General features: G+C 40.2%; 1 protein-coding gene across 2 annotated transcripts in view; it reads right to left on the bottom strand.

Moving 5' to 3' along the window:
* Nucleotides 1-19,630, bottom strand: part of RELN (reelin) — a 468,214-nt gene that overhangs the window by 94,695 nt on the left and 353,889 nt on the right. For both annotated transcript variants that reach the window (XM_048836399.2, XM_048836401.2), the window contains exons 23-27: nucleotides 19,123-19,260; nucleotides 17,386-17,572; nucleotides 7,288-7,493; nucleotides 4,252-4,423; nucleotides 3,761-3,961 (exon numbers count right to left, since the gene is read on the bottom strand). In XM_048836399.2, coding sequence (XP_048692356.2) covers nucleotides 3,761-3,961; nucleotides 4,252-4,423; nucleotides 7,288-7,493; nucleotides 17,386-17,572; nucleotides 19,123-19,260 — 904 coding nt within the window. The remainder of the gene's footprint in view (nucleotides 1-3,760; nucleotides 3,962-4,251; nucleotides 4,424-7,287; nucleotides 7,494-17,385; nucleotides 17,573-19,122; nucleotides 19,261-19,630) is intronic.

Below are 19,630 nucleotides of genomic sequence, written 5' to 3'. Positions count from 1 at the left end.
TTGTGAGGCAGAGTTCCTATCAAATATAGAAACCCAAAGACAATCAGGTTTCAGAGTAGCAGCCGTGTTAGTCTGTATCCGCAAAAAGAACAGGAGTACTTGTGGCACCTTAGAGACTAACAAATTTAAAGACAATCAGAGACCGGTATGTTGTGGGATCTATTTCATACATGAGGCATTCCTCAATAAAAATCTTTGCTGCATCTTTGTTGAGGTTGCTGGGCACATAAAATGTGATGCTTGAAAGTGGATTTTATGCACATAAAACATATTAGGTATAACACTGTATTTGTATTTCTGCAATAAAGGACACAGACAGCAAGCATTATTGGACTAGTATTCTGTTGCTTGTGTTCTATTCCTCTCTCTTATAAATGAAAGCATAGGTTCTTAGAAGTCCTTAAACAAGTTGTAGCACTGAGTCAGGCTGAAGAGTACATATTACATATCTTATGATGACGAAGGCAGTACAACAATATTGCCAATCCCAAACATTCAAAAATCACGCATCGGGCTCCAAAAAATTATGAGATTGGTTTAAAAATCATAATATTTTTACATAAATCCATGACTCCAGTTGATGGAATTGAAAGAACACCACCAAATATCATGAGATTTGCAATCAAATTGCAAGAGTTGGTATAAGAACCTTTACAGAATAGAAAAGAATGCACACTGAAAGTCACTGTATCCTTCTTCTTCTTCTTCTTCTTCTTCTTCTTCTTCATAAAAGGCCCTATTCTGGATCCTTTATTCACATGAATCATCTCAGGCCTGATTGTCCATGACCCTTGTGCAAGTGGATAGGTGGGAAAGGTACAAGAAACCTTCCTTACCCTATGTAAGAGGCTAGGATAGTCATAATCTCTCTGCATAGCTGACCACAGAGAGGAGAATATACTGTAGGTTAATGCAGCCTGCACATTCCACCTGCACTTCTGGAAGCACCAGGAGGATTTGCGTCCCCTGAGACACAATCCTTCCAAACGGTCCAAATACCACCCAATGCTCAGGGATACAGCCACATGCCACAGTCTAGTCCATTGATTCCAGCTGGATTATGTATGTGAGCAAGAGGTGTAGGATCAGTCCTCAATATATAAGCAGCTTGATTAAACTGAAACAGCGCCACCAGTTCATGTGAAATAAGAACGTGCATTAGACAAATTTCAACTACCACTTTCAGTTTTCAAATTATTACAAGTGTAATATTGGAAAAACTCATATTAGCTTTCATTATTGACCTATAGAAATTCTACATGACAATGCCAAAACATTTATGACAAATTATGATAAATGTGACTGTGCTTGGGTTTACTAGGCAAAATTATCCCCTATACTGGTATTGACAATGGAAATGCCACAAGTTCTCCAGGCACCTCAGTTACAAAGAACACTCCCTGTTTTATAACTCTGTAAAGCCTGTGCAATACAATGGCAATGGGGATGTTGGGGAACTAATGGAGAGGAGTTTCATTCCGGAGGTCAGTCAGGGACAGGAAGGAAGGTGTTGTATGAACCTCACCTCTCCTTCCAAAATAATAGGTGGAGGGTGGGAGACCTCTAGAACATGCCAAAGATGGAACAGAAGGACCTTTCGCAACAAAGTAGTTCTCAAGAAGAGGCGTTCCCAGCTATAGCTAGTTAAATTATTCATTGCAAGAAAAAATGTCTGTGAAATGTTGCCATTTTTGTCAAATAAGGCCATATAGAAAAATCCTATAAAATTTCACAGGGATAAAATTAATAGGGTTCTGCAGAAATTACTCTAAAGCCTACAAAACAGAAAATGCTAGCCCTTCTGTAGATCTGTGAACCATCCTATATAGAATTCTATAGAAGGGATATGGTTCTCTATTATATTCTATGTGCTTATGCAATAAGGAAGTTATGCCTAAATAAGATGTTTCATTATCTCACCAATTCTATCCCGACCATTCATAGGTGATGGCAATGGAGAGAATAGGTTTCTAATTTTTGCTAGAGCAAAAAATACTAAATCCAAAAAGAAAGAAAGGTTGAATTATGCTAAGCAGAAATCGCTCAGCTATTTCACAAGGATGTATAATTATTATGCATGGGGGGAAGACGTACAATTTTACCTATATATCAATAACTTTTGGACTACAAGTGATCACAGACACTTAAAACCACTGGGCCCAATCTAAGCAAAGTCTATGATGGAGTGCTCATCTTACTTTTAACTGCAAATGCCTGACAATCTACTGGAAGCAAGTAGTAATACATACCACATCCAGACTGTAATTATTACTGTCTCTATTTCCTTTATTAGAAAAAGAACACGAGTAGCTTCTATGGTTAATTTTAATACTGTGTAAAACACAACATTTAAGACCTGATTCAGGAAAGCACTTAAACATATGATTCAAGTAAAGCATAGCAATGGAAGGTAAGCAGGTTGAAGTTAATCACCTACTTAATTGATTTCCTAATCTATACACACATAAAAGGAAGAGGTATTACTGCTTCAACAGAGACTTTTTTTGTTTCTTAGTTTATGTTACTTTGCTAAAAGTTTCAAGGATGGAAAGCATTTTAAATAGTAAGTCTGCTTTATTTAGACTACACATCATGCTTGGATCCCTGCTGAGTATAACACCTACAGAACAATGATTTTGTCACTCAAGTAGAAAAAGTGTCAAAATGTGATTAGCATATTTTTCTGGTGAAATTGTATTTACATATTTAAGTGTTTTTTGTTTTACAAAACAGTCTGAGGCATAACACAATGGACACTGATTTATGTAATGTACTGTAGTCCTCAGATGGTATAGCATTTTATCAGCAGAACTTCTAAATGGGATGAGATTATTTTACAAATTCCCTTAGTCTAGCCAACTTTCCTATTTATATAACTGTGGGAATTATATTGAAAAGCTGCCTGTAAACATCTGATCTCTTTAATAATTCTGTTTGTAAATTATTCAGTATCTGTATCCACCAATTATGTAAGGACCATGTATTTGTGGCTAGCTCATTAAAATTGCATTGCAACCGACCCCCAGAATTCACCAATGGGATTTCATTATAAACTCAATAAAATTTTGATTAGGGTTCAGAAACAACAGCTTGTCAAAGCAAATACACTTCCTTTTGAGTTTATATTCTGATGTACTGTCACAGCAAAGACAATTTTGTAAGCCCTTTAAAGAAGAGAATACTAATTGGAGCCTATATTCACTGCCACAATAAAAGTAAATTATTTGAAAAACCCACATTGGAGTATAGAACAGCTTGTAAATTCTTAAATACTTTCAAGTATACAAAAATGTACTCATGCCACATGGAAGCTATGTAGTCACTGGGTACCAAATGGGATACATTCTCTTTCCATACCCCACTGCAGTAGCATTTCCTGATACTGAATGGAATATAATGACAGTCATTTCAAGTCATCACTTCAGAGGCTTATTAAGATATAACAAATTTTTAAAATTTATTTTGGTGAAACAGACAAAGCTTTCCTGTTCTATGGTTGTTATCCTTTTCTTTCAGAAAGCAGGGTCTTGTTAATAGAGTACAACAACATACTTATGTCCTCTGCATCTTTTACACAGACAGAAATGGGAAGGATGTTTTGCAACCTTTAATCTCACAAGTAGTTCTTACTCATATGAGCAGTCCTGTTAAGATCACTACGATTGCTTGGGTGAGTAAGAGATATTTACATGAGAAAGGGTTGCAGGATCAACCCACTACACCTCAACCTCAACTGGAGAGATCTGAAATAAAAGAATACCTTGAACTGCAGGACATATCCAGGTTTCAGTGTTAAATCCCGAGTCACAGCAAATCGATCTCCATCTGATTTACCAAATATCATTGCTGATGGGGTGGCAGAACAGAAACTTTCATTTTTGGTCATCCCTTCATTAGCCAACATCAGCCACACACTGAGCTGGTTCATAGGGTAATCAAATGCTGGCTTCTCATAAAAGTTCTGGCAGAAATGAAAGAGACATCAAACATCACCACCACACTGTATGGAATAACAATGAAGTAACTTTTAAACACTCTTTTCTATCTTGATGCATGTAAATCATTTAGCACCAGGATAGGTGCTATCTATAGGTGCTATCTATTATGAGAAGGATTATACAAGTACCTAGACAGACAAGGATATACCTGCAAATACTTCAGTTTTCTTTAAAAGCAATCAGTAAATTCCAAGAAAACTCTATTAAATCTCCTGCTTCATTAAGGTACCTATTTACCGGCATTGCTTATTACCTGTGGTAAAGTTGGGTTAATGACAGGAATGATCTGCTTCTGCTTTTCTGACAAAATGATGATATCATCAATGGCCCATTGGTCATAGCCTTCCCCCGAAAATACTGGCTGCCACCAGCGGAATCTAGTACAAGGAGTCTTTGCAGCAGCTGGAAGCTCAAGATAGACAAATCTAAAAGACAAGATTTTAGCAGAACTTTATAGAACACTCAGTTCTTAAAGAGACATATGAAACACTGTAGACCAGACGGTGGAGGCCAGAAAAGGTAAAATCTGTTTTACAGGTGGGAATCATTAGAAATCTTCCAAATCCTTGGATATCAGCTCCCCATCTGTAAAATGGGGATAATGATACATCCTTTGTCTGTCTTGCCTAGCACAAGGAGGCCTTGATCTCAGAAGGGCTTGTAAGAAGCTATTGTAATAAAAACAATAAATAACAATAATTTAGAAAGCTATCATTGAAAGCAGGATTCTGTTTCATAACAATTCTCCATAGCAATATCAGAAGACCATTTCATCAAATCAGGCATTCTCTTTTTGGTGACATCCTTACACCAAGTATCTTTCTGATAAGTATAGGAATAAGAATAACAGTAACACAAAGAGTTATTTTATGTTCTATTTGAATAAACTTCATTAAGTATCATTGTCTTGGACATATTAGAAGTATGTCTTATGGGTAAACATAGACTACTTTAGTCCAAACAATGTCATACTTTGAACTAATTAATCAGGATACACATTTTGGCTGGTTCTTCATTGAATACAACAGGATTTTCAAATGTTCTCTGTTTAGTACATATTAAAGGAATGAATCCTATGTTGTGAGTTATTTTTAACACATTAATTGAAATCTAAATTAGAAATAAGTTTTAATGGTCTCTCTTTTGGCAACTCAGGAAATCCTCCCATACATTACCCATTGTGGGTGTTTTGTAATTTATTGCGTCTTTGTTATTAGTAAGCCCCTAACTTCTATGGTGATAGCAGGTATAAATGTCGATAAAATAAGTAATAAAACAATAATACTTGATGTCATATGACCGAAATAGGGTTATCAGAGTAACGTACTGATATAATTGAAATTTCATCTATCCTTCCATATTAACTATTTGTAACATTGCAGGTGGAGCTGGTTGTGATGCCTATAGTTAAGGTTGCCCTACATTTTCCATTATAAGACCCAATTTTCAGGTGCATATAACTTTGCTAAACTTTAACCATTCAGACTGAAATTTTCCATGCTGGGTGACTGCCTCAAACTGAACTTTTTGAGGGAAATTTCAGCAAAAAATGGTTCAGCCATTTCTGAGAATGAGGTTAGGGAACTACATTTTTGCATATGTTAAATATCCTTATAACTATTTCAATGAGCAGCTCTAACACGTCCATGCTTTGGAGCAGGAACTTGAAATTTGGCAACAGGTCAGAGAAGCCAAGAATCAGAGGGATGTTTGAAAATCCAACTACATTTTGCTGACTTATAACACTTTGAAAGTCACCGTTCAAAATTGCTCAGTAGAGGTTTGCAAGAGGCTGGTAGCTAAATTCTCTGTACATTCCCTCTGCACTGAGCATGTGCCAACTAGGTCTTTCCCTGCAACTGCTCCTCCTGCCTGCTATGGGCTGCTGTGGCACCCGGCACCAGATTGGACAGTGGTGAGACTCAGAGCTCCCTTTGCTATTGCCCAGGAAGCATGGAGAAGAAGGAAGAAGCAACCTGACTTGAATGTAAAGGAGCAGAGGTTGGTAGGAGGTGACTGGGCCAGAAGGGGACAGATGGGATGGAGGAGAGAATACAGGGGCAGAAGTGCATATAACTACTAGAGAACATTCCTCTCCAGAACCTGAAACCTAAGCAGAGCTGGCTGGGAAATGGAAATCCCTTCCCATGCAAAATTTTGCATTTTTTAAAAAAATTTTCACCCTGAATCATGACAAAAAGTCAAAACGGTAACATTTTTCATGGGAACTTTTGGCTTCCTTGTTGCCCACCTTGTTGGCTCTTGTTTTCACTGTAGTGAAATTGACAAGAGTCTTCCAGCCCAACTGCCAGAGTGGCAGACAAGCCAGGGTGGTCAGCTACTCTCCAGCTCCAGAGCCAGAGGAGTAGAGTGCATGAAGCACTCAGCCTTTCTGCCTCTCACCACTATCTCTTGGAGCCAGGGAGGCAGAGTCATGGCACTCAGCCTCGCAGTCCTTCTGGAAGGCTTTGATAAGAGCCTTCCAGGCGAGCAGCTGGGGAGCCGTCATTTTGACATTTTCTATGGAAAATGAAAAATTTTAAGCAAAATTAAAATTTTCCCATGGAAATTTTCAATTTCGCAAAAAGGGCATTTTCCATGGAAAAATGATTCTGACAAAAATTCTTGACCAGTTCTAGTCCTAAGTTACTTAGGTGCATTTGAAAATGTTACCCTCAATTCTTCCGTGCCTCAGTTTACCATCTATAAAAATGGGATAATTGTATTTACCTACCTCACAAGGGTTTTGTGAAGCTAAATACATTAAAGACTGTGAAGAGTTATTACGGTAACAGAAGCAAAATAAGTACCTAAGATAGATAGATGTAATTAAAGTAACCTTAATTCTGGCATTTCCTAATTTTGGAGTGTTTAACTTTGCATCTTTAATGTTCTTTTAATGTAGTTTTTTGCATGTAATATCAATACATATTCATCAGAGCTGAAACCAGAGATAAAAGGAAACAACAAATTTCTGCACCTCATTTTGGACAAGTTCTATATTTTTCTGTTAATTTTGTATATGTATTAGTGATCTGGTCATGTTGCACATTGGATTGAATAATTGGACACTTTTATTTTTCACTAGTTTTTCTTTACGGTCCATCTTTATTAGATTTTTTCCATTCCTAGTCAAAGTACTTTACTGCTGAAGCCTGGAAGAGTTTCCTTGTAATGGATTTTACGCATTATGACTTACAGTGTTTTTGTTTTGCCTTTTAATAAACTGAGAGAGAGATTTTTTAAAAAGTCTTATATGATATGGCTTTAGTTTGAACCAATATCTTACCTAGGTTTGCTGAAGTCAGAGAAGTACATTTCTGCGAGTAGGTGCCAAGTGATACCTCCATTGTTGCTGTACTGCAACAGCACACCTTCCTCTCTGTTGTCTGGTTTATTGCATGAAGAGCTCTCCCCACCTATCTGAATGTAAAACTGGATGAAATCTGCCCAGGTGGTGTCCAAATCCCAGCTCATCAATTGCCTTTTTCCGTCCTGTAGTACAGAGGCACATGAAAAGAAAATAAATATACTCAGATTGTTAATCATCCCGCTAAGACACTTTTACTGAAAATGTCTAAATGTCAAACACAGTTGTATATGGAAAATTATGTACAATATACTGCAATGCAAAGGAGTTGCATTTTGTGCAAGTGTGATTCTCTCCTCATCGGCCTTTAAGACACAGTCCCTACTTTAGCCATTCTTTACACTGTAATCACTTTTGACTGTATCACTACTTCTACCCTGCACACATTTTTATTATCACAAACCCAGCATTCCATGTTTTTTTAATTATTTATCTAGCACTAGGAGTGCAAGGCCTTAAACACACATTTGTAAATTTTGAAAATTACCCTCTCTTCTGTGCTCCTCCCCATGGCTTCTGGTGTCTTGCACCCTCAGGGGAGCCAGGAGGGAACAGACCCTGTACACCCTGAACTATTTAGGGCCAGATTTTCAAGTGTCCAGCACCTAGCAACTCCTATTGTGACACATGTGAAACTGCATTAAGCTGTTTTGAAAACCTGGCCCTTAACATATAATTTTCCCAGTCAAATCTTGTACTAGCACTTTGTCTGAGGGCTAGATCCTGAAAATTGTTTAGCACTATGTGATGGGGTATACAAACCCTGCACTGGACAACAAAGGGTTAAGGAGCTGCTGTGGGCTCAGGTAACTCCACCCTCCACATCTGCAAGACATGCAAAGGCTGGAGGAGGAGCTCAAAAGGGTAACAGAGCAGCTCACTTGTTGGCAGATCAGAGAAGAAAGAAAAGCCCTCAGCTCCGGAGGAAAGGGCTGACCGAAGGCAGGAGCCTCTCAGATGACCACTCCATGTAGGCCCCGCCCTGGGGGAAGGGTGGCCTAGATTTTGATGCACCCTCAGCGGAAATCATTCCCCTCCATTTCTTATGAACTCAGTTTATTTGCATTAATTCTCTTTGCTTTTTGTTTGTGGACTACCCCGGAAGGGGACTGACTTTAAAGTGACCTGGCTGGAGGGCCAAGTCCTAGGAAGAGGCTGGTCACCACAGAGGCTGTGTGGCCATCAGCAGCAGACAGAGGGGAAAGAGCTGCTATGCAACATCCAGTCACCAGGCGGTGCCAGCAGTGAATGAACCCCTTCACACACTCAATTCCCCCGGACTTTAAAGGGATGTGAGGGTGGTTAACATATTGCAGGGTCTGGGCTGGCACACACTAAAACCCTATCATAGTAGCCTTGTTGATTTCCTGCATTTTCCTTCCATATTGCATCTTAAAAAAATCTAGGACCATTTTTGTCCAGGATGTACTTTCACAGAGCAGCACTGAGTGAACACGTGTCTTATTCACTCTCTTTTTCACCTACCCATGAAATATCTTCTTTCTTCTGGGTTGTTTCCATGGTCCAGGATACATTCTTACCACAGATGCATCACCTCATACTCACAAACTTTTTTGCATTTACAGCATTCAACATATCCATAGCCATCCGACCCTCTCCACTATTGTTTTTCATTCATTTGCCTACGTGCAAGCCTAATCTTTTAAAAGAATCTGAATTGAAGGCTTCACATTTTTCTGAGGCATCCAGCTACCTAAATCATCATCATCATCATGGCAGCTATCAAGGATCCAGTGATCAGAATAGCAGAGTCAAATTCCAGGTCCTCCTCTGCACTTTAGAATCAGTATGTTTGATATCTCAGCTTCCTACTACCTCCTTATGGAGACAGTCCATGGTAGCGTTCACTGAAGTGGATAAAGTTGACTCTTGCAACAGGGGGAAAATAGAGGCATTTTACCTTCAGTTCTCATGTAAGTATGTTTCACTCGCACATACGGATATGTTCTGCTCCCAGTCACACTGGTATAGGTCAGGGGTTACTCATTTCAAGTCAGTGGAATTACTCTGTGAAATCACTGCCAGAGCCAAATCCTGAGCATAAAGTGGTTGATTTCATGCAAAATGTCACCATCTCCCAAGGATGTGGCCTTCCTTTATCTGCTCATTATGTTCAAAAGCAGCACTACACGCTCTTCAGCCATATCACCAGGATGGACAAAACCATCGCAGCACACCATGCTCTCAGACTTTCCATTGATGTGCAAAGAGGTGGACATGACATCCTGACAAGACGCGGCACTGCCCACAGACTGCCCCTGAGATTCCTGGATTTGCAGGATTGAGCCAGATCTGGGAACTTCAGTACATGACACGTGGTGTGATGCCATCAACCATGATTACTCTGGCTGGCACAATGATCCTTACTAGACATGTATGTTTGATGATGAATTACTCTGGATTTACTCCATCAGAAAGCAGAACTGGCCTGGTAGTATTTAGAAGTCTGTTTTGCTATCTGTATCTTTGAATACTAGCAAAGGACATTTACCATCTTTCTCTACATTGAACTATTGAAGTGATCATTGTCCGCCTTGTTATCAATGGAGGGGAGGGCAGAATCAGGTTCAACTATGGTTTTATAGAGTAGTGTATTTCCACTCTGGATACATGACCCCTCTTTTATATGGAGGGCCCTGCCTGCAACAGAACCAGTGCAGTACTGTTCTGATGGGATGGGAGCAGGAGTTGTAGGATCCTACTCCCTACTCCCTCTGTGCAGCAAGGATTTGAGGGTGGGATCACTGGCTTTGACACTATGTAGGTCCACCAAACTTCCCCCTCGATGGAGGTGGTTTAAAAACATAAAAAGGGCCACACTGGGTCAGACCAATGGTCCATATAGCTCAGTATCCTGTATTCTAACAGTGGCCAGTGCCAGATGCTTCAGAGGGAATAAACAGAACAGGCAATCATTGAGTGATCTATCCCCTGTTGTTCACTCCCAACAACTGGCAATCAGAGGCTAGGGACACCCAGAGCAAGGGGTTGCATCCCCGACCATCTTGGTTAATAGCTATTCATGGACCTATCCTCCAGGAACTTATCTAATTCTCTTTTGAACCATGCTGTAGTTTTCACTTTCACAACATCCCTTGGCAATGAGTTCTACCAGTTGACTGTGCATTGTGTGAAGAAGTACTTCCTTTTGTTTTAAACCTGCTGCCTATTAATTTCCTTGGGTGACCCCTGGTTCTTCCGATATGTGAAGGAATAAATAATACTTCCTTATTCACTTTCTCCACACCAGTCATGTTTCTGTAGACCTCTATCATATCCTCACTTACTCACCTCTTTTTCAAGCTGAAAAATCCCTGTCTTTTTAATCTCTCCTTATACAGAAGCTGTTCCACACCCATAATGATTTTTGTTGCCCTTTTCTGTACCTTTTCCAATTCTAATATATCTTTTTTGAGATGGGGTGAACAGAACTGCACCCCGTATTCAAGGTGTGGGCGTACCATGGATCTGTATAGTGGCATCAAGATATTTTGTCTTATTATCTATCCCTTTCCTAATGGTTCCTAACATTGTGTTAGCTTTTTTGACTGCTGCTGCATATTGAAGGATATTTTCATAGAACTATCCACAATGACTCCAAGATCTCTTTCTTGGTGGTAACAGCTAATTTAGACCATTATTTTATATGTATAGTTGAGATTATGTTTTCCAGTGTGCATTACATTGCATTTATCAACACTTTGCATTCTGCATGGAGGCTACTCCAGCCATGATGCTGGACTATCAGCCATGGAGTGGCTTCATGGCTGCCCTATGGCGTGATGGGTGGATTCTTTCGCCCCTAGCTTCCAAGGCAATTTCAAGAGCTTAGCCAGTCTAGTAAAGATGCGCATTGGGGGAGGATTCGGTGCTACTCTAATTATGTGCTATAAGATACGGAGGGATTTCTAATGTGTCTCAGTCATGTTGATAGAAATGAAGATACTTGAAGAGCAGAATTACAAGTCCAGAGATACAAAGGGAAACTGAACTAGAGACCTGGAGAGGAAATGGGGTTGGACTGGGGGAAGAATAATGGAGGAGCCACAAGGGACTATCAGAAAAGAACAAATATCTTAGAGGAAGATTTAGAGAAGCAAAAAGAGAGATGAAGTTGAGCTCATCACTTGATATCAGGTTCAAGGTCTGACCAATCCTGCACTGCCATACATTACTAGACGTAAGATGGTGATAGGAAAAACCATCACCCAAGAGTATCTGTGCAGGTGTAGAGACAACACTGATTTCACCATTTTTGTGCTCTAAAAATGGCTGTAACTTGACATAGTCTGGCAGTGAGAGTCACTGACATTATGGTAAGCACCTGAATAAACTTTACTGAGAGCTGTAACCTGATGTCCTGACTGCCCAACAGTTGGTCGGGCGGTGATTACAGCCCTTTCCTGGAGCAGAGAATCTTCAATAGGTTTCAACAGAAGTCAGTACCAAAACTCCCAGCATTTCCCCTTAGGGATTTGCCTTCACCAAAGAATCCAGCCAGGAGGGAAGAGAGCTGAGCTCAGTTTGGGTTAATTGCTCTTTATAAAAAGAGTGTTACGAGAGTCACTGTCTCACTGGGTTGGAGTAAGCACAGAACCAGATCCATCAAGACAAGGGTCTAGCTGTGAAGAGTCTTTTGTTTTTTGAATTATGGCTACAAAATGGATCAACCCTCTGAACCTGAATTTATGGATTGTTTGTTTCACCCCCAACATCACATTAACCGATCTGCCACAACTGCAACGAAGTTGAATTCTGGGTTCCAGAGTAGACTAAACAAACATAAGACTTAGGGACACAGTGGAGCAGAGTAGTGGGCACTCATGTTATCTTCAAATTTCTACAGAATCATGGATTCTCCTCCATTTCCAAGTACAAAGTAGCATTAAAAATGGGAAGCTTGGTTGAATTTACAAAGATGGTTTAGATATTTCAAACCACATTTATAATTTTGAAATTTGTATCATGCATTCCCTTATGACAGTCTTCAGACTTCCAGTCCAGATGATGGGCAACTGACATGATCTAACTGGACATAAGTGACAAGGGTTCAGTGTTGGGGTTTAAAATGCCAGCTACACTTTACAAGAAAAGTGAGATTGATTTAAACCTTTCCTTCAGTTCATGGAAAAATCAGAACACACAAATGTCTACAGCATTCTAGCCCAAACCTTGCTGCATCCTTCCATTTTGTTTTGGAATTACATGCATAATATTATACATCCAGTTCCATAGTTAGACTCTACAATATACTGTATATGCAGTATATCAAAGTTTCAATCCCTTTACATGTCTAGAGCAATAATCTTTTGTAAATTGATTTATGAACCAAATTAAGTTCTTGAAATTCTGCAGCCAATTGCAGATTTTATTGACTTTAAAACTTTTTTTAATATGCAAAAAATTCCTTGATCCTCACAAAATTATATTAAAACCCAGTGATATTGTTTCGCCTTGAGATATATAAGCTTTTCTGACATAATATGGGGCCCTCACATGAGGAAAGTCTACCTGGAATGAGGAGGTGGTGGGGTAAGATGACTGCAACAGCAACTCTGCTGTGGGGTCCAAAACTGGCTAGCATGGTACCAAAATTGGATTATGCTAGCCAGGGAGGGAGCATAGCCAGGGTGGAGGGAAGGGCTGATATTTCCCTGGGAGCCTCCATGGCAACTTCCTTCAGCGACTGAGCTGGAATTGAAAGCTGTCCTGATCAAGCTGAACCTCTGAGGGAGGAAGACATGTAAACACACACTCTTCTGAGGGTGTACCAGTCCTGGATAACTCAGAGTCCGTCAAGTATCAGAGGGGTAGCCGTGTTAGTCTGGATCTGTAAAAGTGGCAAAGAGTCCTGTAACACCTTATAGACTAACAGACGTATTGGAGCATAAGCTTTCGTGGGTGAATACCCACTTTGTCGGACGCGTGTAGTGGAAATGACAGTCTGGACCTATACATAGGATGCTTCCGCTGACGTGCACAGGCAGAAATTGTGGAAAAACAACATTGAATGCCTCATAACCTAATTCGTGCAGAATGCAGTGCCATCCACAGCCTCAGAAACAACCCTGACATTATAATCAAAGAGGCTGATAAAGGAGGTGCTGTTGTTATAATGAACTGGTCTGACTACCAAAAGGAGGCTGCCAGACAACTCTCCAATACCAAATTCTACAGGCCACTTTCCTCAGATCCCACTGAGGAATACACTAAGAAACTGCACCATCTACTCAGGACGCTCCCTATACTAACACAAGAACAAATCAACATACCCTTAAAGCCCCGACTGGGGTTATTCTATCTACTACCCAAGATCCACAAACCCGGAAATCCTGGACGCCCCATCATCTTGGGCATCGACACTCTCACTGAAGGACTGTCCAGATATGTGGACTCTCTACTCAGACCCTATGCCACCAGTACTCCCAGCTATCTCCGTGACACCACTGATTTCCTGAGAAAACTTGAATGCATTGGTGATCTTCCAGAAAACACCATCCTAGCCACCATGGATGTAGAGGCTCTCTACACAAACATCCCACACACAGATGGAATACAAGCTGTCAGGAACAGTATCCCTGATGATGCCACAGCACAACTGGTTGCTGAGCTCTGTGACTTTATCCTCACGCACAGTTATTTCAAATGTGGTGACAATATATACCTCCAGACCAGTGGCACTGCTATGGGCACCTGCATGGCTCCACAATATGCCAACATTTTTATGGCTGACCTGGAATGATGCTTCCTCAGCTCTCGTCCACTCACGCCCCTTCTCTACCTATGCTACATTGATGACATCATCATCTGGACCTATGGGAAGGAAACCCTGGAAGAATTCCACCACGATTTCAATAGCTGCCACCCCACCATCAACCTCAGCCTGGACCAATCTACACGGGAGGTCCACTTCCTAGACACCACGGTGCAAATAAGTGACGGTCATGTTAACATCCTACACCAAAAACCCACTGACTGCTATGCCTACCTTCATGCCTCCAGCTTCCATTCTGGACACACCACACGATCCATTGTCTACAGCCAAGCGCTGAGGTACAACCGCATTTGCTCCAACCCCTCAGACAGAGACCAACACCTACAAGATCTTCACCAAGCATTCTCAAAACTACGATACCCACATGAGGAAATAAGGAAACAGATCAACAGAGCCAGATGTGTACCCAGAAGCCTCCTGCTGCAAGACAAGCCCAAGAAAGAAACCAACAGAACTCCACTGGCCATCACATACAGTCTTCAGCTAAAACCTCTCTAATGCATCATCAGTGATCTACAACTCATCCTGGACAATGATCCCTCACTTTCACAGGCCTTGGGAGGCAGGCCAGACCTCGCCCACAGACAACCCACCAACCTGAAGCATATTCTTACCAGCAACTACACACCACACCATAGTAACTCTAACTCAGGAACCAATCCATGCAACAAACCTCAATGCCAACTCTGCCCACATATCTATATCAGCGACACCATCACAGGACCTAACCAGATCAGCCACACCATCACCGGTTCATTCACCTGCATGTCCACCAATGTCATATTCGCCAGCAATGCCCCTCTGCTATGTACATCCGCCAAACTGGACAGTCCCTACGTAAAAGGATAAATGGACACAAATCAGCTATTAGGAATGGCAATATACAAAAACCTGTAGGAGAACACTTCTATCTCCCTGGACACACAATAGCAGATTTAAAGGTAGCCATCCTGCAGCAAAAAAACTTCAGGACCAGACTTCAAAGAGAAACTGCTGAGCTTCAGTTCATTTGCAAATTTGACACCATCAGCTCAGGATTAAACAAAGACTGTGAACGGCTAGCCAACTACAAAAGCAGTTTCCCCTCTCTTGGTGTTCACACCTCAGCTGCTAAAAGAGGGCCTCATCCTCCCTGATTGAACTAACCTCATTATCCCTAGCCTGATTCTTGTTTGCATATTTATACCTGCCTCTAGAAATTTCCACTACACACATCTGAGGAAGTGGGTATTCATTCATGAAAGCTCAGGGTCTGTGTGCAATGTACGTCATCCCCTGAACTAGAAGGGGTGAATCAAGCTTCATGTGAAGAACTGAGATACTATTTCAGATAGGTTTGCTGTACTTCTCATACATATAACACAAAATCCATTCTACCAATAGAATAATCAGCTACAGAATTAGGTTAATTAAAACAGGCCTTCAGTTACGCAACGTCACAAAGGAAATGCAAGGGACTAATTGAAAGAGTTCCATGATGAAAACATGCCTACAACTGATTAAAATGAGATATAAAAGATAAACAAGGAGTCAGCAGAACAAAGCCAAAATTAATCCAGAAATGAGAGACTGATAATGGCAGTAAACATTAGAAGTTCAAATACAAAGTGGCTATTTGAACAAATACAAAGAAATAGCAACACATGTATATGTGCTCTAAAAACAACACACAAATGTCAGCCAATGATTACAAATAATTTATTATAACATCTATCACCATGGCAGCGAGGCGCATTGAACACAGAACATCTAAACACAAATTAAATAAGCCACCTTCAATTATGGCACTCAGACTGCTGCTACTGAAAAAATAAATGCTAACCTAACCCTTAGAGATCAATAGAAAGAAGCCAAGAATTTCTAAATGAGATTTTCACCCTTCCTAAGCAGAAATAAGAAGAAAAATAATAAAAGAGAACCCCAGATCATAGCAGGTTAATTCTAATTTAGCAAATTACTTTGAGAAACTTGGCTTGAGAAAATGAGCCAGAAGGAGGAACATCTAATAGAGAAGACAATTATATAAAAAATCCAATTATCACAATTAGCTAGTTATACTGATTGGTCTATTATGAAATTTTCAGTACTGCATTGCATTTCCAGGAGACTTGGCTGTACACATATACATAGGTGCTGGAACTGGGAGTACTGGGGGTGCTGCCACACCCCCTGGCTTGAAGTGGTTTCCATTATATACAGGGTTTACACTTTGGTTCAATGGCTCTCAGCACCCCCATTATAAAAATTGTTCCAGCACCCCTGCAAGTATATAGGAGTTCTGAAAATTATTTGATGGGATAGATTTTTGTAAATGAGATAAACAACATACAATTACACAGCTTAACATATTAGCTTATTCCTCTGGGTCTGATCCAACTTCTAGTGTCTGCAGTGGCAAATGGATCAGGCTCGTAAAAGGAAACCACATAACTATGCGTATAGTTTTCCTTTCTGTAATTAAAATTAGATATTACAGCAATGTAAGAAGAAAAGTAGATCTGTGACCACAAAGCTGTTCTCCTAATCTTACATTTGGTTATAAAAGTATCTTTTTGCTTTCATCTGATTACATATTATTGATCTGCAGATTTCCTAATTTTCTCTTTGTTTCATGTTATTTTTGTGTGTGAGTGAGCCAACTGAGTCATGCAAACAAAGCATCTGATAAGAGCTAACCAAGCATTTTCCAGAAAGCTGGAGGAGTAACATATCTGTATTTTCACCAGCTCCAGTTCTTTGACTTCACAAAAAGTTGCATGCCTTGAGGGTGTAGGGAAAGAACTAGCCTTTGAAAGAAAGACTACTGCCCTTGCTTAGGAAAAAGAATGAAAGAATAGTCACTAATGGGAGTTGTAAGTTACTTGAAAGAATATACAGCATATATACAAATCCTATTATAAACAATAGCAGGATTAATATGCAAATTTCTCAGGTACATCACTGATCCTTTAGTTCCTCCCATTACACATGGTATTTCTTAGGTGAACAATCAATGTCTGCATTCCCAATCCTTTTTGTCTGTAAAAAGACTAACTTGGCTTTGTTCTGCACATGTATCCATATTTTTGTCTAATTTGCATTTACGTACTGCATGTCATCTACTCTTGTATCGCTTTCTAACACACACCACCAATCTCCTTCTTTGTTGCCGTACAACCATATTAGGTTCCATTTAAAGATATATGTAAAGTGTTTCTAATTTACCCAACTCTTGGGTGTACCTTGTTGAAATAGAGTGATGATCCAGAAGAAATGACCCCACAGCCTTGTTCAGGTTTTACAATTTCTCCCCCAATAACTTCCTGCCATTCAGTCTTCAAACCATTTGGGTTCTCAAAATCAGACATTACAGTTGAAGGGAGGGAAGTCTCAGGGTGACATTCAGTGCCCTGGTACCCTGGATCACACCTGGAGGGAAGCATAAAGACACCAGGCTCCTAAAGATACATACATATTCTACTTGATGTTATCCACAATTACTTTAAAACAATGCAGCAGCCCTTCTAAGTTAGATGTGAAATAATCAGACTCCCTGGAATCACAAGTTCAGGTCCTGGCGTGGTCAGTTCAGCCCTTCTGAAACAGATACACAGAAGCTACTATGTATGTAGATCTTTTTAATCAGACAAAAACGTAATGGCTATTCTGTTCACAGGAGTATTAAGGGCCAAATTTCCAAACAGGCCTGCACACTTCTGTACATCTTCCGACCTGTGTATTCCACAATCCCTGATTTGCCTGGGCACACTCCTACATATGAGTGTGCAAACTGGAGGGTGTATTAGCAAACTGCAATTGGAGCATATACAAGTTGTCCACTCACAGAAGGGACCATGAACTGTTAAAAATCTGTCCTTACAAAAAGTTTTATGGGATATTTAAGAACAGGGGTTTGTCCTAGTGACGATGATCAAAACTTCCCCTCCACTTACAGTTACGTAGTGTTGCTGTCTCTCTCCCACCAAAGATGGTTACATTTTAGTGGTTAGTTATACCTGCATTTATTTAGTCAAAACACTCTTTTGGGATGGAAGGTAAATGAATGATACCGTGGGGAAAGAAAGTCAATGGCATTTGGGTTACTAACGTGCATTTGTGATTTAGAAAATCTCTCCTGTAATGACCTATCTTGTGTGGACATGTACCACAGCTCAACTCTGCGTCTTAGGTTCTAGAATATTAACAACTATCAGAGATTTTCTTCCTGCTCACATGGCAGGAGCATTTACTTTTGGTGTAGATGGATCTTAGTTGTATCCCTGCTGTCCCTGTGAAGTTCTGGCCATGATGTGGAGCACCACTTTGCAGTGTCCAAGTGGTCTTGAAATTTGTTAGTCGACTATACTTTTCTATGTTTTTACAATGCAGATAAACATTAATTGGTTATGTTTTTTCTATATCCACCACCTACATAATTTTTAAAAATACCATCATATCTTCTCTCTCTAGCTATTTAAAAACATGCCAATCACTGTGGTATCTAGATGATCTTGAGGCCAGTAGACACTAGCCAAGTCCCTGGTGTAAGTCACAGAAGCCTAAAGACAGCTCAGTGTGATCCTGGCTGCCAAATAGTACCCACCCGGGGTCCACTCTGACAATATGGGATCAGCTGGTCACAGCAGTGCCCTGGTCATATCCCCTATGCCTGGGACAGGATGGTGATGCTGGAGTAGATGCAGTTATAATGGTCCTTACACCACTGACGGATCCCTCCACAGCCTGGATCCACCAGGTATATGCCTGCTTTGCTTCTGGGGACTGGAGCACTTGTTGGCTTTTGTTCTGGCCATAATGGTTTAACAAACACATTATTTCATTTATTTATTTAGATTTTAAACGATTGAAAGATACATCTCCAAAACTCTAGGTGACCTAACATCCTTATAACACAATACATAAAATCCCAGCAGCATTCAGAGTCACCATTTCCAGAGGAACTGGGAAACGTGCAATACCTGCATATGCCATGGTCGCACCAGCCGTGTCCATTACACATATTTGAACATTGCTGTCCAATGTAGATGTTGTCTAAAGCCCATTCATCTTGGACTGTGTAGTAGCACTGACTCCAACGGAAACGTGTAGCACTGGACCTGAAAATTAATAACAAAATTGTTTTATTTGTAATGCTTTACACAACTCTCTGCAAGAGGCTAGAATGCAACAAAGCAGAAATACAGAATAAACTAGTTCTACAGTTCTACTTGTAAGAGATTGACACAACCGAACATAGATTTTGATAAACTAATTTTCTAGGTAGAAGCACCCTTATGTGCAGGAGAAAATGAGGGACAATCCAATTATTCATGACGTTTCTGAGGAATGTTACAGAGATGCTTCAAATGCTTTATGCTTAACAGAAACATGAAGTTTAAAAACTTCATGAAGAGGAGCAAACTTCTATTCAGTAACATTCTGTGAGCATGAGAAAGACATAAAACTAGAATTTCTGTATGTTATTTC

The sequence above is a fragment of the Caretta caretta genome, chromosome 1 (genome assembly GCF_965140235.1).
Source record: "Caretta caretta isolate rCarCar2 chromosome 1, rCarCar1.hap1, whole genome shotgun sequence".
Lineage (NCBI taxonomy): Eukaryota > Metazoa > Chordata > Testudines > Cheloniidae > Caretta > Caretta caretta.
The sequence above is the reverse complement of the archived record's forward strand: the minus strand, read 5'-3'. Positions and strand labels throughout refer to the sequence as shown.